Below are 22907 nucleotides of genomic sequence, written 5' to 3'. Positions count from 1 at the left end.
GTCATGTCTATGCCACCTCCATTGCCACAGGACGATTCCACTTGGTGATACGCAGTGTCTCTCACTGTGGCCTCCTTCTGAGAGGGGAAGCATGAAAAATAAAAAGGATGTGTCTACAGCTGGTACATCCCTTGGGCAACATAGAGACATCTCCAAGTCCCAGGGCAAAAATTCTTCTCTCTCGTCTCTTTCTAGTCACCAGTACCCTCCCTTCCATGCCTGTCTAATTCCAGACTAGAGCCCACTAATGGCCTTAGACCTTGAACTCTAGAGGTTTATGTACCCGCAGCCATCAGGTAGCTGCTGCAGGAGTAACAACTGGAGAAGGATCTTTGATTCATCCTATGGCTCCAGACTGAGGCCCTCCCCGAAAAGTTCAAAAGTCCTTCTTTGCTCCTCATACCTCACCCTGCCTCGAGGCGTGATTCAAGCACCATCTCTACCAGGAAGCCCCGCTCTGATGCCACTTCCCCCAGCCATAGCCCTACTAGCCAGAACATCAACGACTGTGCATCGATGTTGACAATGGTAGATGGACTACTGAGACCTTTCTCAGGAGGGCAGAAAACATACCTATGAAACCGCACATCTTGACCTTAGCAGTAGTTATCTGGGAGTTTGCTTTAGAAATTCAATGTTTTGTACATATTTGCTTTAGGCAAATTTTCCTCGTGTTATATTCCAAACATGCTTATGTAATGTTAAACAAAGACACTCATTTCAGTGAGTGGGCAAGCCCTGAAAGCCGTCCCTCTGTCATGTGGAGTGGGTGAATACCTGGTCATAACAGTGAATCCCAAGGCGCGGCTTCCATTGCATTTAGTGTGTCACTCTGTCTGGAATGTAAGTTTCTGCTATGTTTTAGAAAGGCTGACAACTATGGAGAAAAATGAAGATACCAGAAGCAAGTAGATGCTCACATATTTGTTAAATGAATGTGTTAGCTCTAGAATACATGAATAGTAAGCATTTATAGACACACACGTTTTCATGGCACTGTCTTTGGGCTGATTGTCTAGCCAGGTACCAATCCCCCTCTAAATTACAAGTCTTCCAAAGGCAGGGAGCCACAGCTGCTCCACAATTCAGCCCGGGGAGGGTGGTGCCCAGAAAGAGGCCACAGCCTGGGTTGCCTGGGGCCCTACTCTTGGCAGAGCCCCTTTTCAGCGCTCAGGCCCAGTGGCTTCAGGTAGAGATGGATGCCATTCTTGGAGTTCAGGACCAGCTGTGGGAACTTGATGGGTAGCTGCGAGAAGTCAGGGACAAGCTCAAAGCGGAGCAAGCAGAGGGCCAACGCCACCTTTATCTCAGCCATGGCAAACTTTTGCCCGATGCAGTTCCTGCAGTGAGCGGCAGCACAAAGAGACATCAGGCTGTGGGGTGTCTGGAGTGATGAAATCCAGTGTTCTCAAAGTCAAAAAAATTATTAACAATGTTTAAAGAAATAATTGTCTGATCAATTGATCGACCTGGGCTTAAGTAACAAATCTCGGGAACATGGTAGAACTCAAGTTGGGTAGATTCTCATTGGGGGTTCAGGCTTTTTGGGGGCTCTCAGAATGATATACCTACAACATCAGCTTCCAGGGACATGAATATGTTAATGGCAAGAAGAATGTTCCCGGAATTTACCCTGCACTAGGAGCACCACAAACCCAGCATGGTACCCTTCATCACTGAGTTCATCAAAATGATGCCTGGCCATGACATCCCCCTCCTCACCCCCGCCCCAGTCCAGAGAGCCTGCAGGTGTTGGGCCTCTTCTTACCTGGGCCCAGCGGAGAAGGGCATGTAGGCATAGGGATGGCGATGGGAAACATCATCACGGGAAAAGCGCATGGGGTCAAAGACCTAAGGAGATAGGCCTTGCCTAAGCACCAGCCAGGTCCATGGGGAGGGTGACCCCCACAGTCTCCCATCCCCCTTGACCTTTTGGCACAGGTATAGGTACCTCAGGGTTGGGCCATACTGAGCTGTTTCTGTGTAGGGCATAGATGTTCAGAGAGATCAGGCTGCCTGTGAGCAGAGCAGAGACCAGGTTACCAAGGTTCGCAGGATGTCCAGGCCTACCTCCTCCCAGGGCCAGAAGACCTTTGTATCCTCCTGACTGGGTGCCAGCCCCTGCCTCAGCACTGCCAGTGACAGAGAGGTCATGACATCGCTCTGCATATAGAAGTGCTTTCAATCATCATCACAACTACTTCATGTAGCCCAGCAATGGGCACAACACCTGACAGGCATTTGTGGGACAGAAAAAAGAGGAGGGCACCACCACCCCACTGCAAGGCAGACAGACAAGGACTCTTACACGCTTTCTGCTTGTAATTAAATGACTCCCAATGCAAGTTACCATGCATTACATTATGACATCAATAGGAACAGCTATCATTCACTGGGTGTTTACTATAAGCCAGACACAGAGTTAAACACTCTTCACAAAGCCCCCACATGTAGTTGTACAGGTTGTGCACTGCACGGTATCACAGTCCATGGAAGTGATGCCTTCTAAAGTTGTTCAGGGCATAGCCTGCACGGTGGTATGTGACAGCCCTGATGAATATTGTCCCTTTAATCCTGACAATAACCTTGTAGGTCAGGTTCTCTTATCATCCCACTTTACAGAAGAGGAAATGAAGGCTTAGAGGTAGAGGGATTTAATCATATGCTGTAGATCCAGGATTTGGACCCAGGCCAAACGCAAAGTATAGGCTCTTCATCATTTGTGCAAAGATTTGGCCGAAGGCACGGAAAGTGTCAGAGGAGCATCTCAAACAATTGCAGTTCCATCCAAGAACTAACCCCATCTCACCTGCAGGTAGAGAGCGGCCATCTATAAAGCTGACAGGCTGGCTGAGCTGGCGGTACACCTGGGGCACAGGTGGGTAGAGACGGAAAGCTTCCTTCACGCACATGGTCAAGTAGGTCATCTTGCCAAGGTCCTCCCTACCAACAATACGACCAGTCCTTTTTGGGGACAGGGACTGAGGGAGTCCAGCAGGAAGACAGTTCCAGCTCCAAATTCTCCCTTTGCCAACATCTCACACCCCAAGAGTCAGACAGACACAAGTCCACAAGTGTTCAGGCCAGACTGGACATGGGGTGGTCACTCAGGCCCAGGGGTTCTGACTCCACTTTTCCCATCCCTCCCTCATCTTCACTACTAGCAAGAGAAAGCACAGGACCCTAGGCGTATGTGCACCCAGATGTGAAAGACAAGGTGACTTGTATGTCTCTCAGAGCCCCACAGAAGCCCCATGAAGACAGTTCTGTAGATTTTGTTTAGTTTCCCCTATGGAGCTGGAGTGGAAATAAACAAGAGCTGATATTCACTGGTTGAATTAAGTCATAAATGTATGAACAATGACAACCTCGGGTAAATATATACACATATATATATAATTTGTGTGTGTGTATTTGTATATATCACAGGTATGTGTGTGTGTTTCTCCTTTCCTTTTGCCACTAAGAAGCTCATAACTAAATTTGAGGTCCAACTACAATTACTCCGCAAAACCCTGTTACAGAGTCCTAAGCCCAAGTGTTCACCCCTCACATCCTCATTATTCATTTGTCTTCATGGATAATACATTATTCATAATGTATTATTGAATAAATATCCTTTAAGTTGCTTCAAGTTCTAGAGAAAATGAGGTAAAAATAAAATAAATATTTCAACTTTCTGTCTCCGTGCTGTGTTCACATCTAGAATGCCCAGCTCTCTCTCCCTTTGCCTATATGAGTTTTGTACCTCCTTAGAAAGCAAATTCAAGTCCCACCCCTCTGATTCCCTCGCCTACAACCTGGGGACACTTAGTCCTACCCTATTCTGTGGTTTTCTCTAGATTTTTATTTACATGAGCTTCTCTCTCTGAAAACCCCCGAGGGCCGTAACTTGGCTTCTCCTCCTCCTCTCCCTACCCTTACCCTCGCCAAACCTCCAAGAGCACCTGACACATAGCTGGAAACCTTGGGAGCTTTCCAACAACCAACCAATAAAAGTAAGTCATGAGACTTTGTCCTCCAATTCTTAGACCTGGATTTATATGTCAGTCTTCCTCAAATGAATCTAAAGTTTCTCCCATCGACTGGGAATTCCGCACCCTTGCTGTGCGCCTAGCCCCGTGCTCATGCTTGAGCTGAGGTGTATGACAGGAGGGCAGGAGAAAAAGAGAGACGGATGTGAGGGCAGAGCTGGGAGAAGAGCCTGTGGAAGATTCCCAGAGCTCCTGCTGCACAGAGAGGTCAGCATCAATTGCTGTCGTGTTAATGAGTTTGACCTGAGACAAGAAACAGAAGAATCAAAATTTTTCTCAGTGATGGAGTTTGGGAAACAGCCCTTTCTCCTTCATTGGAAGAGTGAAGGCTGCACATGGCTTGTCAAAGGCAGGTGGGAAGCGATCAGCAGTCCTAGCTTTCCCAACTCTGTTCATCCCCAATTTCTACCTCTTTCTCTCCCAGTCCTCTCTGCTCTATCCAGGAACCCAGAAAGGTAGTCAGGTTCTGTGATCAGAGTCAGCACATAAGAAATTAGCTTCCTTTTGACAATCTTCACTACATTACTCACATCTGAAAGGCTCTGTTATGGTAGAATGGGCTCAGGGTTGTGTCCACACACGAGTGCACTTATGCCCTTACCCGGTTTCCAGGATGGCCTTGTGTCATCTGCAATGACACTAGATGGCATGGGTACAGCCCCATCCTGAGCAGGACTGACAGAGCTTATCCACAGCCTCACTCACCACTGGAAGGATTTCTGGTCCCCAAGGATCTCACGGACCTCCTTCCGACAACGATGCTGGTGCTCGGGGTATAGGGCCATGCAGTAGAGTACCCAGGAGAGGCCACTCCTGGTGGTGTCATGGCCTGCAAACATGAACGTGTCTACCTCAGCCTGGATGTCTGCATCTGGCAGCTTGATCTCCTTTTCATCCTGGGTTAGGGAGGACATAAGCCAAGGCATTTGAAGTAGAGGCTGAGAAGGACTCATAAGAGTGACTGTCCAATGAAATCTGAGAAAGGGAGTGAAAGCTCTCTTTCAGACTGGAGGTTAGGACTTTTCTCCAAATTTCTATCTGCTCTCCCAAGCCCAACTTGGAGGCCTCCTACTCCAAGAAGCCTTCCCTAATCCCTCTGCTCAAGAGATCTGTGGCCTTACCCAGACTGTTCTGTCAATTCTGCTCTTTTGACACACAGAATGCCACCTTTCACTTTGTCAGCATCTACCTCTTGTCTTCTCCACCAGATTAGAAGCATCTGAAGGAGATAGTACCAGGTCTTTCTCGTCTTCTGCATGCTTAGCACAGGAACTAACCCAGGGTAGGGCTCAGTGAGTTTCTGGAGTGGATGATTAAGTGAATGAATGAAATGAATGAATGAATGGAAGTCTAAGACTCTAAGATTCTAGGGTGCTGCAATTCGTCAGTCTTAGAAGTATAGCCTTGGTCTTCAAGCCTTCTGGCATGTGACCCAGGTTCCCTGCTACTACATCTCTCCCCAGTGCACAGCCAGCTGCACCCTGCACCTTCCACCTCTGAGCCTCTGCTGATACATGTCATGGGACAAGGAACAGTTCCTATTTGCTGGAGAAATAGTGAAAAAAAAGCTTAACCACCTCTGCTTCTGTCCAGTGAGCCTTGTCCCAGGAGGATATTCCGAAGACCCTGCTGGGACCAGTTCTCATGTGGGGGTGGGCACTCACCCGAACACTGAGGAGAATGTCCAGGATATCCAGGTTCTTCTGGTTCTTAATCTTCTCCTGCTCTTCCTTGTCCTGCAAGGCTGCCTTCCGTTCCTTAATGACTTGGGCTGGGCCCAGAACACAGTGTGTCACTGCCTGGAAACCAATGATCTGCCCACAGGGGAACTGAGGTCCTGCAATGGGAAGGATCCCAGAGGGCCCAGAAGCTAGACTAGAACCTAGGCTTTCTGTGGTGTGGGGGGCCTGCAGGAATGGCCTACCTGTGTGGTTGTGGGCCACCTGGCAGGCCCGCAAGAAGCGACGGCCATGAGGGGTGAGCCAGTAGATGAAGTCATTATGGTACTGGAAAGAGTCGATACGCTCCTGAACCAGCAGAGTGAGAGTGGCGACTGTCCTGTGGTAGTGATCGTCCCTGCACAGCAGAAGTGGTGAGGGGGAGGGGCACTCAGGCGACCATTCACAGCAACCGCTAAGCTTCATTCCAGGAATCCGGCTCTGACTACAGTGCTTTCTCCCTTCCTCTCCTTGCTGTTTAGCCTCCCCACTAAAGCCTGGATCTGTCTCTACACCATTGGTAAAACCCACTCCCCCTAATCGGGGTTTCCATAGGCTAGGAGCCTGTCTCCTCTTAGACCAGAGCCCAGGAATCCTGCCAACTCTCCCCTCTGAGATGGCCTGGATTGAGACTGTGGTCAGCCCCAAGTGCCCTCTGACCTCTGGCTCAGGTCGCCGTCTCTTTTGCCAAAGGAGCACTGCATGAGTGTGTTCAGTGTCATGTGGCCCACATCATAGCAGATGTCAAAGCTCTTACCGTCACGAGCCTTTTCCTCCCACTTGTCCTAGAGCCCAGAGGGAGAAGGTAATATGGAGGCCAGCTGGGCTGGGCGTCCCTCCACTGCCTCCCAGGATCCATGGCCTGTTCTCCCTGCCAGATACCCAGTCCCTGGCTTGGCATCCATCCTGCTGGACTATGGCAGGGTGGACAGGTAGGGATGTCAGGCTCAGTGGGCAGAACCAGGACACAGGCCTTGCACAGCACATACAGATGCTTTCTCTCATTCAGGGGAGCCTATATAAAAGGAAAAGGAAGCCAAGAGGTGGTGAGCTCCCCAGCACAGTCTGTGTGTAAGTCAGGCCTGTAGTAAGCTGGAAGAACTGTTTTCTGCAAGGGAAAAACTACCCTGAGTAACCTGTGAGGATTATTCAGCTCTCAGACACTGAGCTTTACCCCAGACCCCCCTGCCCTTCCCCCCTGGCATCCCTTTTAGAGATGAGTTGCTAACGGCATTGTTTAGGCAGTTGTGGTAGGTAGAGAATGCAGAGATACTTTTAAGATGTGAAAGGCCTTCCTAATATTGTCAAATATAGGCATCATTCAAATCTGCTAGAGTAGGAGCCTTATTGGGGTCTCACAGATCTCCACTAGTCTGTGAGAGAGGGTTGGGACCTCATGGAGGCAAGCGCCATGGCTGCCTGGTCATTCAGAGCTTCAGCACCTAGTTAGGACCCAGTATGCAGCAGTGTCAAGTAGTACAAGTGATTCCCCTCACTACCCTCCCCCAGAGAATATTGGGGTGTGGAGGGGCTGGCCAGCAGCCACAGCATTGGAGTTCACCAGCATGGCATGTGTGCAGGCGGCAAACACAGACAAATGGGACTTCAGCGAATCATGATGGAAGCCAGGTGTGAGTAGCCTGCGGTGCTGAAACCACTTGGGACCATGGAGGAGCAGCAGGCCTTTCCCTGGGGAAGTGATTGGAGAGGGAGAGCTAGTCAGTCCACACAATCCTGTTCCGTCCCTGGCAGCCTGGGGCCAAGGATGCCCCACGTCAGTCCTCCCTTCCCAGCCTCATATCCTGACTGAGCTCTGATTGACAGTCATTTAGCACAGCAGCCTCTGATGGTACTGGCCTTTGGCCCACCACCCTACCTTCCCTCAAGCCCTTACCCTGGCCAGCACCACCTATAATATCTCCTTTGCTCACCTTCTCTAGGAGGCTGTTCCTCACACTCACACATTTTCCAGAGCCCTTGCCCTATCTGTCCAGGGAAGAAGACACACCCAGTAGGAGAAGGAAGCCAGGCCCCACATCACTGACCAACCAGAAACTCTCCTGCCTCCTCTTAGGCCTTCTCACTGAGCACGTGAGCTTAGAACCAGGGGGACCAGGTGGTCTAGTGGATGGATAACTGACTGTGGAGACAGGGGAGGGAAGGTTCCTGGTTGCCCAGCACCAATAACAAAGAGGTACCACTCACCAATCCACTGGAGGAAGAAGTTGTACACATCTAAGGCCTTAGGATCTAAGGGAGACAAAGAAGATGGAGTCAAGCAGGGACTGGGGCATTCCCAGAGGAGACCTATTGATAAACAGGACGAGAACATCAGCTGTCCAGACTTAGGATGCACGTCCAGGACTCCTCCCCACATGGTGCCCTGAGCCCTTTGCTCTCCCAAAGCCCCAACCTCTCCCAGGAGTCCTCACCTCCTCGGCTGTACACAGCCTTGGCATAGTCAGGATCATAGATGTTCAGGAAGCCGAGGAACTGTCCAACCCAGAGTTGGTGGGCATAGGGGAATTGCTGGGCCCAGGACAGCATCTTGTCCAGGCTCCCTGTCTGCTGGAGCTGCAGTGATGACAGAAGGCCAGGCCACTCAGGTACCCAATGTCACCAGCCAGGCCCTAAGTTCCTTGGAAGGGAAGACAGAAGGCTGCCCAGATAGGCCCTGAGAATGTCTCTGCTTCCTCCAGTACCTTCCTTCTCAGCCGGTAACCTAATCCTACTCGTCTTAGGCTCAGTCTGTTCTCCAGTCCCAGTGCCACTGTTTTAAGTCAAAATTATCCTCTTATTGCATCCTCTGTTAGCTGAACAATCCCAAACTGATCAACCTGCTTCTATCTGCTTGCTGGAACCCTCTATCTACACTGCAGCAGAAACATTTCTTTTCTGCAGAAAAGCTTTTCATAAGAAGGATAATACCAGCTTGTTGTGCAATAAAGAAATCACCTCGATTCCAGTTCCGTTAAGTCATTTAACACATTTTTATTGAGGACCTGTTATGTGCAGGGCACTGTCTAGACATCTCAAGGGAATGAGACAGACATGGGCCTGACCTTTCATTCTATGGGGCAGACTCATAAGAAACAAGTAAACTGTCACGTAAAATAACTGCAGACAGCAGTAAGTGCTAAGAAGGAAATAAACACAGCACTAGTGAGAGACTAAGAGGGAGCGCCTGCTTAGATAGAGTGATCTGGGATTGCCTCTTGTTGGAGACGACATTTAAGGTGAAACCTGAAGGATCATATGGAGCTGGCCACAGGAAGAGTAAGGAAATAGTATTCCAGGTAGTGGGACCAGCAAGCACAGAGGCTCTGGGGTGGAGAAAAAGTGTGGTATCTTCCAGGAGCTGCCCCACTTGGTGGGACAGTGAGCTGAGATGAGGTTGGAGAGATCATCCAGAGGGTGGTGTGTGCTCTTTGGGGGTTTTTCTAGCCCCATTTATTCATCCAGAGGTGTTTTATGTAAATATAGAGTAACGATAAACACTTTTCCAAAACAAGCCTTTTTCATTTACCATACACTGTCCTTTTGAAACTAGTTCACTTAAGTATCTCTTAATATTTTTAACAAGTACATAGTATTCCGCCATAAGAATACACCATTATGTACTCATGCATTTTCCCTCATTTCGAAGAACTTTCTCAGAGGTACACTTAAAACCTTTTAGTGGCCCACCCGTGGGCCTCAGAATAAAGTCTGAGTTCTGCAATTTGTGAGTTTAGTTAATTTTTATTAAGCACTACTGAGTGCCAGGGTTTAGTTAATTTTTATTAACTATAGTTAATTTTTATTAAGCACTACTGAGTGCCAGGGTTTCTTCTGAGCACCTTCCTTACATCTTGATCTCATCCAATCCTCACAACTCTGTGAAATCCTTGGACAAGGAGCCTAAGGTATAGGTGTCTGAGACTGCTTGCCAAGAATGGCAGTTTATAAGGGAGCAGGGATGTGAACCAGGAAAATTAACTCTGTGGTCTGCAATCTTTGGAGCTTGACAGGCTTGGGTTTGAATATGGATTTACCCAATTTTTAGATGTGTGAACTTGTCAAGTTCTTTAGGCTCTCTGAATCTTACTTTCCTCATCTGTAAAATGGGATTATATAAAATAGTTTATGGGATTACCTCAACATTAGTGAAATCATGCAGGGCGTATGTGTTATTAGTCGAGGTTATGTGGCATTCAAGGGCCTTAGCTGATAAAACGCATGAAAGGATTTAGGGCTGGATCCTGCATTAGGTGAGCCTTCAACTAATAGTTCCCTCCCCTTCAGTCTACCTTTCCTCACCATCTTCCTCCAAGCCTCCTCCCTACATCTCCTGACACATATTACTGCCAAATGTTCCCACACTGCACTGGAGAATGTGCTCTGACCATGCCCTAAGGTACTTAAACTTGTGGGTAAAAGACTAACCAAGCTTTGTCCCCTTTCACGTGGGAAATTGGCATTGGCTCGCTTACACTTTGTAACTCTGTCTCCCTGGAAACTTGATAACTGCAAGACGTCAACTCTATTGGTAGGCAACATGGCTATGGCAACAATGAAAGCTGCTTGGTAAATAACATCTAGACTGGGAAGAACCATAAATGAACTACAAACACCTGATGGATACATCATACTTTGGGCTTCCCTGAGTGTGAGCGCATGGTCCTTGCAGGAACCCTGGGACCATCAGTGGACACCGGGAGTTTCTGGGGCTTGGAGATTCTAAGACAAGGTGAACCAGTACCCGCCAATCTGGATCTCATCTTCTTGACCCTGTTCAGCCACTTGGGAGCAGAATGATTGCTGATATTGTGAGCAATCGTTCTGCTCCCAAGTGGCTGTCCTGGCAAGCTGCGCATGTCCTGGGGATTGACCTATGCTAACTGTGCCTATGGCAACCTTGTGAGTCTGAATGTTAAAACTAAAATAACCTTCTGGGGTGTGGCATCATCTCTATACCTCTGCATATACCATTCCTCGCTCATCGTACATCTGCACCCAAGAACTGACTATTCCTTGACATCCAGCCTAAATGCCCTGTTTCAGGAAACCCTCTACCCTCTACTGACTGAAATTTGCCTGCTCAGGGTCTCTCCAGCAATGTTAGTACCTTACCTACATTCTGCTTTATGTTATAATTGTTTGTATTCACAACAACAAAAAAATTAATAGTATTAACGTTGGCATTAATTATTGAGCATTTAACATGTTCAGATACTACACTAATCTGGCTATACAAATTCTTTCATTTATTCTTCAGAAAATTCTATAAGACAGACACCATCATGATTCCTCCTTAATAGATGAGGAAAGGAAGCTCAGTCATGCTGTTAGTTAACAATGGAACTGCTATTCACACCCAGGACTCCTGACTCCACTCTGGGCTATAAGTTTCCCAAGAGTACAGATTACCTCGGTGGCATTTCAGGGTCCTGTGGAGCTCAGCATAGGGCCTTGGAAATAGTACATACTTGATGAAGTATGCGTTGAATGAATGCAATGAATAGAAGAAATGAAAAAGAAGGAAGATAAGAAAGAAGGGAAGAGAACATACAAAGCATACGGCTAAAGTAAACATTGGCCAGAGAAACCCAGTTTTATCAAGAACCAGCCCAACAACTTGCACAACACAAGGAATCAAATAAAGACCAGCACCAGCCCTTCCTGTGTGGCAAAAAGTATTGCGGTTTCTATTTGTTTTCCCCAGATGGCCCTAATCTACCTGCGTTGGCTAATATCTAGATTCACTGCTTGTTCCCACGTTCCGTCTTTTGACACACAATGCAAGGGAACAGATAGGTACTGAATATTTCCTATGTGTCAGGTATAAGGAGAGTGAATTCATAAATATCCTCATGGATAATATTATAGATGAGAAAGCTGAGGCCTAGAGATACGAATTGACTTACCCATTGTTTGCAGGTTAGTATTGCTTTAACTCAGGTGAAAGCCTCTACATTCTCTTCTGAATGCAAGGATCCTTGTCTGACCCCTTGTACATTGAAGCCTGTCAGGAGGCTGTGTTCAATTGTGTAAACTGTGCAATGCACAATCCTAGGGTGTGCCGTTTATTGTGAGGTTCATGCAAGTACTGGCCCTGCTTTTCTTTCCTGTAAAGTTTCCTTTCATGATCCTCACTCATGTACTCAACTAATCTGTATTGTATCTTCCAGAAAACAGCCTTGAAGAACAGTGACCATGTGCTAATGTAGCCCCCAGTGGTTTGTCTGACCCAAACCACTTTTCCCGAGGGGTCTGGGGACTGGGCCTGGCTACTTTGGTCTCCAGCCACCCATCTTTTGCATTCTCTGGGGCTCCTCTCCTCCTAGGCCCTCTGGAAGGTGGGAAGGTGGCTCAATACCTAAGATGGCCAACGGCTCACCACCAAAGTTACAGCAGAGACTTCCCAGGCAGCGAGATCAGCCAAACAGAAAAGTCCCCGCCCTGTAACCCCACCGACACATCCTGGGCCAAAATCTTTAAAAACCGCGCCTATACCCCAGGCACGCGCGCCTTCTCTGGCCCCTTTCCTGGGGACCAGAGAACCTCGCCTGCAGACCCTAATAAAGCCTGTTTTATACTTCGCTTTGGCTCAATCTCACCCTCATTTTCGTCTCCTCTAGCCAATCACTCAGGTGTCCTTGGGTGCTCTAGTCTCAGCCATCTGCCTGCTGTGGGGATTGCCTCCCAACCCAAGATTAGTCAGCACTCAGCATGGGCATGGGTTTCAGCCACTGTCAAGGACAGTAAAGATGTGTATTCAAAGCTAAGGGATTAAGAGTGCCTGCCAAGAAGAACCAACTAAAATTGAGAGAAGGCAAAATCTCTGAAATAACCATAAAAATCAGTGGAAAAAAATGGCCTCAATTTATACAAATTCTTTGGGGATTCTACAGTGGGGTTTAGCAGAGAGCCATGGGGAGACTGGAAGAGGGGGATCTAATGTGTAATTTCACAAGGAGCAGAGAATAAGTTCTTCTACCAATTCTAGTGACAAGTAGGTAAGTTCATCCTTTATCCTCCCTTCCAGAAACAAGCGCACTGCTACACATATACATGTGAACGTGTGTGAACACATGTAAACACTGAACACACACAGAAGGAACCTCTGGACCAATAAAAGGAGCAGAGAAATTTTGGGTGAGATCAACATGGGTCACCACAACTCTCCTAGAAGCCATGTTTTGGATAGGATGTGGTGACGAACTTTGTCTAAAGTCACCTAACTTTTGATTGTAGGTCTTTCTGCTCCAAAGTATATTCTCTGCCCCATATACCTCCCTGTCTTAAATACCAAAGATGAACTCCAGCCCCAGGGATGACCCGGTCGGAAAGGGGGCATAGGGAAGCATCTGAACACCTAAAAAGGCAGGAGGGCAAGGGCCCAAGAACTGTCCAACGGTCCAAAGGTTGCAGACATTGGTCTTCACCCACATGAGTGGCTTTGCCACCCCAAGTTGGGTCCCCCAGGGATTCACTCACATATTCAACAAATAAACATGGACCACTCACTTTTGATGTCGGGCATGGTATAAGTTCCTCGAGACACAATGTGAACAAGACACAACCATGCCCAAGCTTACATTCCAAGTGTGGAGACAGAAAATAAGAATCAAACACATCAGTAATACAATTCCAGCTAGTGATAACTCTAGGGAGAAAACAAAACAGGATAAGGAGCAGGTCTACTACTGTAGACAGGGGGTTAGATGGTTCAGGAAAGGCCTCTCTGAGGTGACATTTGAGCGGAAATCAGCAAAAACACTTCTAGAAAGCCCCACAGGTGGCGGCACTCATCTCTGCCTCCACTTTCATTTACTGCCTTAAAAATTAAAATCTTTACACTGAACAGAACAAAGAGGATGCCGGTTAAGATTTAAATAAGACTGCCTAATTTTATCAGACTGTCCAGGGGTTTTCCCATCAATGTATCGCCAAGCCCTTAGCAGAGGTTGGTCTGAACCTTGGGCCTCAGAATGATAGGAAGGTGTCTGTGGCCTGCTTGGGCCCCAACTTTCTAGTGTCCCCATAAATAACACCACAGGCCAGCTCAGGAGGCAGGAGTGAGGGGGAGATCTGTGAGAAAGCTGAAGGGAACCTTGTCTCTCAGGATATCATCTCCCTCCATGGTGTCTCTCCTTGGCTCTCTGAGGATTAGGCTGGATCCTCTGAAGAAAGAGGCCATTTTCTTTCTCAAACCCTCCACTTACCTACTTGAATCCACCACATACCTCACGTGCATGCCCAAAGAACCAGTGAGTAGGAGGCCCTGGGAAGCTGTCCATAGCCCTGGCCAGTGACTGCCTCCGCACAAGCAGACAAATAAGCTTAAGGAAGCATAAGACCAAGATCAGTCCAGAAGTCCACCATCCCAGGCAGGAGAGGCTCAAGGAGAGTGAGATGGGCACCATGGCTGAACAGGCAGGCTTCAGCCTACTTCCTGGTTCCCAAGGGTTCTCTTATACTCTGGACTCAAGCACCCTGCCAGGTCCCACCCCTAGCCATGCCCTATAGCCTACAGTAGTCCAGAGTAGGCTGAGCTTCTTTGTAGGGTGGAGACAGGGGACACAAAAATTGCATAACAGAGGAGAAAGATTGGCTTTACTAGTCCCAAATCTCTGAAGAGAGAAATTATGACAGGCATCTAAGAAACCAGGCAATGAATATCCTGCCTTAGTTCCTTGGAGACCAAATAGAAGGCAATTCTTGGTACAATCATTGGCATAATGACTGCCTTTTCATATAAGCACTCTGTATGTTTCATGCACTACCTAATTTAACCCAGATAAGAAGGTCATAGATACTTCCTCTATATCCATTTTCCAGACAATGAAACTAAGGATCAGCTTGCCTGTGCTTTCCACTGCCCCTTTCAATATAGGGCACTGGGAAGGCTTGCATTTATGCTAGACTCATGATGCTTTGAGTACTTTTTTGTGAGATGCTTTCAGGGATGAGTTTTTAGCCCCAGAAGGGAGATCCCGGGTCAGAAAAGGGTTAACTCCACCCCTAAGACTATAGTACAAAACTCAGCACTAAGGAACATAGACTATTACTTCCAGGTTGATGAGGAGAGATCATCAAATACAATCTCTCCTAGATTGATGGAGCAAGCTACTTGGGCCCAGAGAAAGGTGAGAAATTTTCCAAAGCCTATGACAAGGGAGTGGCAGCTCTCAATTCCCTACCCTAGGGTTCTGTTGAAGAACAAGTTTAGGCCAGGCCCCATTCTTGCTCTGGGAGAATATGCTATTTCTCCCTACAGTCCTGGGTTGCAACGGTCAGGGTTCCACAGAAAACAGAATTCACTGCAGATTTTTCATATGAAAATACATGGATACAGGGCTCCTTTCAGAGGGGTCAGCAGAGTTAAGGAATCAGATAAGGTATGGTATGGCTTCCAGAGACTAGCGATAGCGAGAAACCCATGACATTCCTAGGATGAAGGAAAGTGGGGGAGGAAATAGCATTCTTGGACCCTGGTGGAGGCAGCTAATCCTAGAGAAATAATGCTGGAGCAGGGAAGAAACAGAGAAGAAATATCCCAACCTTTTTTTCTCATACACCCTCCAATCTCCTAGTGGTATCTCCTATCAGCCATACCTAACCAGAAGGGAAATGGCAAGAGAGCCTGGGGGTATGAGCATGCAGAAGTCAGCCTCCCAGTATGGAGGTGGCAGGGGATAAATCAGCAAACAAGTGGACCTGGAACTCTGATCTCAAGATTCAGATCACAGGTGCTGACTCAGAGAATGGTCAAATGTCAACATAGCCTCCACCTCCTCCACTGGAGAAGCAACCTATCCAGTGCTAGCCATAGGCTAAGAAGGCAAGATGGCAGCACAATAAAAGGAAATTCAAGAGAGGCCCTGAAAAATTTGCATTTATGTTTCATTTCATTTTAGATCAAATCACTGAGTGCCCTATTTAAAATGTAAGTCACTCAGGTCAGAGAGTAAGGGAGCATGAAGAGCTATCAACAGACATCATCCATGGTGAATTCACTTATCGATGTGGTCTCAGCCTGATGGACTAACGAAGGGAGTGTTTGAAGGGAGCTTGAGGAGGCTCTCACATGATGAAGAAGCCATGGCTCTTGACAAGGACCATTTAGGATTCACCTGGGAAGTGCATAAAGCTAGCCTAGAAGGTGGTAAGTGGGTATAGTAGACATTGGTTGAATAACTCCCAGCATCCATTCCCTTTTTCCTCTTCTAACCAGTACCCTGAATTTATTGGCTTTTGGGTGTAGTGGGCTCGACCTCACTCTCAACTTCAGCAACATCCCGTATTTCTTTAAGACAGTCTGCATTCGTGTTGCGCACAGTAATTGACTGTTTCAAGAATAGGCACATGACCAAAAGTCAGTCAATTAGGGCTAATGAAACTCAACCTTATCCTATGGCCATGCTACCTTCAACATGCCTGATCTTGTCTCATCTCAAGAAGCTAAGCAGGGTCAGGCCTGGTTAGTAATTGGATGGGAGACCACCTACGAAGGCCAGGCATAAAAAACAAACAAATAAATAAATAAAAACAAAGTTATATGTTTAAAAAAAAACTCGATTTCAGTTTTTAATTTAAGATCTCTGTAAACGGCCTCTCTAATATTGGCTTTAAACCTGGAAGCATGTGTTCTCAGGAGTAGTTAATGTGGCGAGAGCCCAATGAGAAGGTACTCTAAGCCAAAAGAACTGAATTGAGAAATATATGGAAAGAAACTGAATACTAGTTGCATTGTTTAAACTCCTGGATCTAGCTTTACCTGGAAATGAATGCCCTTTTGTTATGTGAGTCAATAAATCTACTTTCTTGTTTAAATTTCATTTGAGTTGGTTTTTTTTACTACCTTTAAACCAAAGGATTCCTAAGTAGTATACTGGTAAAAGCCCAGGAAATAAGAAAGGCTTGGTTAAGTTGGGCTGAAACATATTTAGGGGTCTAGCCTGTGACAAACTGAATGGAATTAACCTGGGAAGAAACAAGTGGGATTAACATGGCATACTTGGAGTAGTTGGATCTAGACTAAGAAGTACTGAGAGGACTCGCAGAGGAATTCTAAGTGAAATTAGCCTGGCAAAGCTCTCATAAGAGGGAATAAGACATAATCTAATTATGGTGAAAGTGAAGGGCATGGCTTAGAGGAGAAGCAAGCATCTGTGGTATGAGGATGAAGCAGAAACTACTAGGGGAGGAGCATGTCAGGAAACTGGAGTGTCAAGAGTAGAGTTAGCATGGAGCCTCTAATAGAGGAGTCAGGAGATTGGACTTTGTCTTCTATGCTGCAGGGATGTATGCAGAGGCCTTAAACAGAGGAACAAGGGTGGTCAAAGGTGTCCTCCAAGATGATCTCCCCCTCTGTGTGCGTGCAGGGACTCTGAGCTAGCCCATTGTAGAAGGAGCCTAGAGCCTGGGTTGGCAATCAAGAAGAGAAGTCAGAGGGAAAACCAGCAAGGTAGATGTTGATTATGGCCTTAGAGGTCTTGCTTACCTTCTCCTGTCAGCAACATGGCCCAGCATTCACAGTCTATTTGTCACATACCCTGCTCTCCACTCACTGGGTGAGAACTGGCCTCCATCCACACTTCTAGAGCCAAAGATACGTGATAACATGGCCAGAATCGGAGACTGGGCAGTAGTCAACTCCCAGTCCCTGATCCTACCAGCTACCACCATGGCTGCCTTGAAAGTGTGATTCTCAGAAGCCAAAATATGGAGCTTCCATCCATTTGTCTTAGTTCTGCCATCAAGGGCCCAGTAGAAAATATCAACTGTAAAGAAAGCTTGAAGAGAAATCCCCAATCCAGTAGTATGCATGTTGAGGAGATGGAGACAATGACTCTGCCTTTATCCAAATGTTTTCCATGGCTCTTCTCCAGAAAGCCTTCCTCCACTTCAGAAACACCAATTAGAGGCAATTTTCTAAAGCTGCCAACTTAGTCTGCAATTCTTCTCAAATTTGTTCTCTTTTTCCCATGCAGCAGTTACCTGAGTGCTTATTGTATCCTCCAGTCTTCCCATTCTGCTGCGAGCCAAAGGCTGAACTTATCTTTTCCTTACATTGCACAGCTGAGCCAGAACAGACAAGTACCCAGCGAATCCATGATCAGGTGCACGAATTAAAGATGGACCACCTTGAGGTGTCTGTAGGCACTGAGTTTTGCAGGACTTGAGAGAAAGCTGGCAATGCCCACTCATCACACTGCTCTGCTCTTACCCACAGCTCCACAAACCTTCAGGACAAGCTCTGTGTCAGGGTCCTCTGTGCTACCCCAGCACACAGTAGGCACTTAATAAATAATTGTTTGTTGAATAAATGTTAAAGGGATCGGCTATTATAGCAAGAGGTGTGGAAAGAAGGTGAGGAAAGGTTGACTGGCCAACGCAAAATATATTAGAAATGCCATAATGGTGTCTTTCTGGACAGCACTTTTGGCACCTCTTGTGGCTCTATTCCAGAAGCCACCACCTGGTGGGAAATCCAAAGCTCACCACTGTCCTGAACTTGACCCCTACCTTTCCCAATTCACTTTGGGCAATGACCACCATAGCAATGAAAGCCACCCCTCATCTGTGTACAACCTTATGACATGCACAGAGCATTGCCATGCTCTCAGGATCTTCACCACAATTCCATGAAGAAGGTCATGCAAACATGATAGACAGATGAGGGTAAACACAGGGGACAGGGATGCATCAAGGCATCAGACATTTCTAAAGATCTCAGGTGATTCCAGTGTGCAGCCAAGAACGAGAACTCCTGTTCTAGATACAACTCTTCTTCTCCTAAATGTAATCTGGTCCTTCCTCTCCCCTATCAGGAATTCATACTCACCACAGTTTGACTGACATCCTTGAGAAATTGAGATAGGAGTCAGGTTGAAGGTGGTGGTCCAAATGGATCTATTTCCTTTGTCTCTCTCCCTCCTCTTCTTCCTTCTCTTCTTTCCCCCTTTTCCTTTCTCTCTTCCTCTAGGGATGATGACTCAGGACTTCCTGATTGGCTTTCCCTGGGGGACAGCTTGTTCAGCTGGCAGTGTGACCTCAGGCAGACAGGATTTCTGTTCCCCTCTGGAGGAACCCAAGTAGAGGGAGGACTCTGTCATGTGAACTCGTACTGCCATCCTGTAATGGCCAGTTCAGCTCCAGTTCACTTGGCCTAGACGTGAGTTTCCAACAGTTTCTACCCTACCCTCACAGAACTGGTTTTGCCAGAAAGCCAAACCCTTACGTGCCTATCAGGGCACTTCTATTTAAGTTTTCCCTGATCCCTGCCAACTCCTCATTAGACATACTAGCTTCCTGGGACAGCCAGGAGCTTCGGTTAAAAATAACATCTTGTGTTTCTGACTGGCCTGAGATACACATCTAACCTCGGGGAAGTTTCTTTACCTCTCAAAATCTCAGGTTGCTAGCCAGTAGAATGGAGGTTTTAATAGTATCTCCCTCATAAGGTTGTTTGAAGGATTAAAGAAGATAATATGTATAAAGCAACCAGCTTCCTCATAGAGTGTTCAGTACAATTAAGCTAAATATCCTCATAGCTGTTTCTGGATACATAGTGATCAATAAAAGAAGAATGGGTGAGACAACCCATAGCCTGGATTCTGGGGCTTCCTTGTCTTCCAGATAGCTTGTCTCATTGAGATAGACTTACTTCAGAGTAATCCTAGCTGCCCCTGGTTCATGCCTAAGCCCGCATATGTGCAAGGTGCTGTGGAATATGGGTAGGGCAAGACAGAGCAGGGTCAGGAGACCTGAAAGCTGGCCATGTTCTATCAGGCAGTACCCAGTAAGGCAAGCCACAATTCTGCCTCTGGAGTGGTCTGAGGGCCTTTGGCTGAGGGGTCAGAATCAGGTCCCTGGGATGAGCAGTTTGCAGTGTGCAGGCCTTTGATCCACTTGGAATTATTGTGCATGATATAAGAAAAAGATCTGGTCCCTCTCAGTGCCTTTCCTCTGTCTCTCTCACTGTCCCTCTCACTCTCTGCCTTTGAGAGGAGACCATACTCTGTCTGTGGAGTGTTATATCCCTTTTCTAATAAACTTCCCTTCTGACTCTAACTTTAGCATGTGTGTTGAATTCTTTCTACACTCTCCACCAAAGGACCATTTTCTTCTCTCAGTGCAGGGCTTGGTCTCCCCCTGTCACTTGGGGAAATTTGCCCTGTCCTGGATCATCTTAAAGAAAAAAAGAAAAAAAAAAGAGCGAGAGATCTAATGTTCCCATTTCCGTGAGTATTTCGTCTATCCCTATTGGTTTGTAATTCTACTTTTGTCATACGTGAAATTTCAATATCATTCTAATTTTAGAACACAAAATTTTAAAACAACAAAAAAGCAATACTATGGATTACACACATTCCATATTTAAAAAGTATAAAATATGTATGGAAACATGTTTATTTCAGGTTAGACTTTTGTGAAAAGAGGGAGGAAAGAGGGATGATCGGGGTAGGGTTTTAGTTGTATCTAGCATTTAAATGTTTTTAAAAGACAAAGAAGCCTCTGAAACAAATATAGCAAAATATTCACATCTGTTAAATCTGAGAGGCTGGTTCATAGATTCTGTTGTATTATCTTCTATATTTTCAGTTTGCTTAACCTCATATCTCATAATTTAAAAGGTAAATTTAAAACATCATCTTGGCAGGGTCAGTGTGTGCGCAAGCTTCCTGGCAGGGCTTGAAGCAGTGTGGGAGCAGCCTTAGACATGATGCTGTGATAGGCATCAGCAGAAACAGTGGCAGTGACAGTGAGAAGGTGATTTCCTGAACTTCTGTTGGTAGTTATAGTGTCCATCTAGCTCCAGGGGGACCTATCTGAGCTAAACACAGCCAGAAGTGGTCTTTTGACCCTGGCAAGCTCATGGGGATTTTCTGAGATAATCACAGTAGCAGGAAACCCAGTGAGAAGCAGAGGGATATTCTCAGAGTCTGGGGCTGGGTGAGGGTGAGGGGACATAGAGCCATCTCACTGGAATATTAAGAGGAGATATAAAGAAAGTAGGGTGACTTCTATTTTGTTTTTGGAATAGAAATTGCTAGATCTCATTCCTGGCTTCAGCATCCCAGGCTGAGAACCACATTCTCAGGTTGAGATGACCCAGAGGATTCTGGGCAGAGCTTTGAATAGAGTTCAGAGTCCTGGCTTCCCACTGACCCTCTGCTGCCATCTCAGCACATTCCCAGCATTTCACAGTACCTATAATCATGGAAGGTTCCAGTTTAGCAATGGAGTGGGATTGTTGCCTGGAGTGGCCAGGTACAGAACTAAGGAATGAAGACAGCTCTCTCTGCCAGGAAGCCCCCAAAGACTTCTTCGGAATCTGATACCCCAGCCTCAAATGTGCTCAGTCTCCAGCAGCACAAAGGAAAAGGCCCCTGTCTTCGCCCCCCAGTTATTTGGCCTATGGTCAATGGATCAGTTTCTTCCCATCGGAACCAGAGAGCTCAGAGCTGAGAACCTTAGCAATAAGTCCTTCAGTTTCTGGATAAGTCCTAGAGAGGAAGGGAACTTAGCCAGCAAAACACTGAAAGATCTGGGAAGAGAGCTTCTATCCCTAGATTTGTTCAATCTCTAAGACAAAAGTCCTTGGTAGGGCTAGGTGCCCATGGGAAGATCGTGCATGGAAATAAGGCATGAAGTCTCAGCTATTGAGAGGATGGAGCCCAGAGTGGGGAGACAGCTTATTTGTCAGTGGCCCTGGCAACTGGGAGTAGCCAGAATGTCCTGAGCTCTGTGGCCCAGAGGGCAGGGGTCCTAGGAACAAACTCCGGGACCTTCTCTAATTCTCTAGTCTTCCCAGTAGGTAAAAAATAGAACCAAGAACTAGTGGTCAGTCTCATCAGTCTCATCAAGAAAGCCTCCAGCTCCAACAAAGCAATGGGGAGGCAAAGACAGTGGGAAGGCGAGGACAGGGTAAGTGTTCACATGGCTGACTCCACAAAGCTGATGGAAAGCTGAGTCATAGCTGAGAATCTAGTAGGAACGGTCACAGCGGCTGCCCTCCCTTGACTCTTTCTTTTCCTCCAGCACTATCCACGCTACCCTGATGTAATGGCAGAGATGCAGCTTATATTAGTCAGGGTTCTCCTGAGAGAACTCTTGTGTGGCTTTCCATTGTTTTTAAGCTAAAGGATAAGGTCTGGAATACAGCCCTCTTGGAACTGCTTAATCCAGTTCCTGCTCCCCTAATTCAGCTTTATCTGCTATCCATGTCCCCCTTTTCCATGCTATTGCTACAAAGCTCCCTTTAGTCTTCCAGGTCACTCTGCTCCCTCTTGCCTTCAGACTTTCACACATGCTCTTCCCTTAGCCAGGAATTCTCTTTCCCCTCTCTTTGCTATATCTCAGTCATATTCCATCTAAATAAAATTACTTCCTCCCATGAAACTTTCCATGGGTTTTGCATTCATTTCTCAGAATTCTTAGCATATTTTCACTCGCTTGTTCAATATCTGTCTTCCTGACTAGAATTTAAGCTTCACAAGGGAAGGAACCATGGCCGTCTTCTCCCACTGCTACCTTCCTTGCACTTAGTAAATACTAGTCAAATACGAGAGAAAATAGAGGAGAGAACTGGGTCCAGAGTCCCCAAGGAATCCACAAGGATGAAAAGCAGTTCTCAGATTTGGAATTTAGAAATTCATCAGTAACCTTGAAGAGCATTATGTCAGTGGATTAACAGAAACATGATTACGTTGGTAGAGAAGAGGACTCAGAGAGTATAGACAACTCTTTCATCACCTATGGATAAGAAGTGGAGGGCAGAGATTTGGACGGTTTCTCAAAGGAATGCAGTGCAAGGTAAGGGTGTTTTAGGGATCTGAGCAAGTTTATAGGCTGGAGAAAAGACAGAAAATAAAAGAGAAAGGGGATAACCAAGGACATAAGTCCAGAGGAAGTAGGAAGGATGAAGGCAGTGGCACATGTAAAGGACTGGCCTTAAATAGGAGGAGAGACACCTTACTCCTTACTGAGGGAAAGGAGCTAAGGCTGAGTGTAAACATTCACAGGTTTGTAGTTGAGGGTAGAGATAGGATTTTGAGAGTCCATATTCAACATTAAGAAAGAAGAAACCACTGTTTTTAATGACCGAATAGAGGCAAAAGATGAGAAAAGGGAAAGAATTAGGAATGCTTCCCAGATTATTGAT

At 46.6% G+C, this 22907-nt stretch overlaps 1 protein-coding gene across 5 annotated transcripts; it reads right to left on the bottom strand.

Annotated features, from left to right (window-relative positions):
* Positions 1-909: 909 nt before the first annotated feature.
* LOC107514031 (cytochrome P450 4B1) lies at positions 910-14201 on the bottom strand. Of its 5 annotated transcripts, none has more exons than XM_016151350.2 (12): positions 13981-14201; positions 8185-8326; positions 7958-8002; positions 7314-7441; positions 6510-6537; positions 5959-6110; positions 5699-5805; positions 4740-5009; positions 2810-2943; positions 1952-2016; positions 1769-1851; positions 910-1340 (listed from the first exon to the last, which is right to left on the bottom strand). In XM_016151350.2, the coding sequence occupies exons 1-12, from the start codon at positions 14158-14160 to the stop codon at positions 1142-1144; spliced, it is 1533 nt and encodes a 510-aa protein (XP_016006836.2). In that variant the 5' UTR covers positions 14161-14201; the 3' UTR covers positions 910-1141. The 5 variants fall into 5 exon arrangements, with proteins under 5 accessions (XP_016006836.2, XP_016006834.2, XP_016006835.2 ...); XM_016151348.2 differs by having other exon boundaries at positions 4740-4930; positions 5699-5871; positions 6413-6537; positions 13981-14200; XM_016151349.2 differs by having other exon boundaries at positions 4740-4930; positions 6413-6537; positions 13981-14200.
* Positions 14202-22907: the final 8706 nt, after the last annotated feature.

This window comes from Rousettus aegyptiacus, unplaced genomic scaffold (assembly GCF_014176215.1).
Source record: "Rousettus aegyptiacus isolate mRouAeg1 unplaced genomic scaffold, mRouAeg1.p scaffold_m13_p_1, whole genome shotgun sequence".
Lineage (NCBI taxonomy): Eukaryota > Metazoa > Chordata > Mammalia > Chiroptera > Pteropodidae > Rousettus > Rousettus aegyptiacus.
The sequence above is the reverse complement of the archived record's forward strand: the minus strand, read 5'-3'. Positions and strand labels throughout refer to the sequence as shown.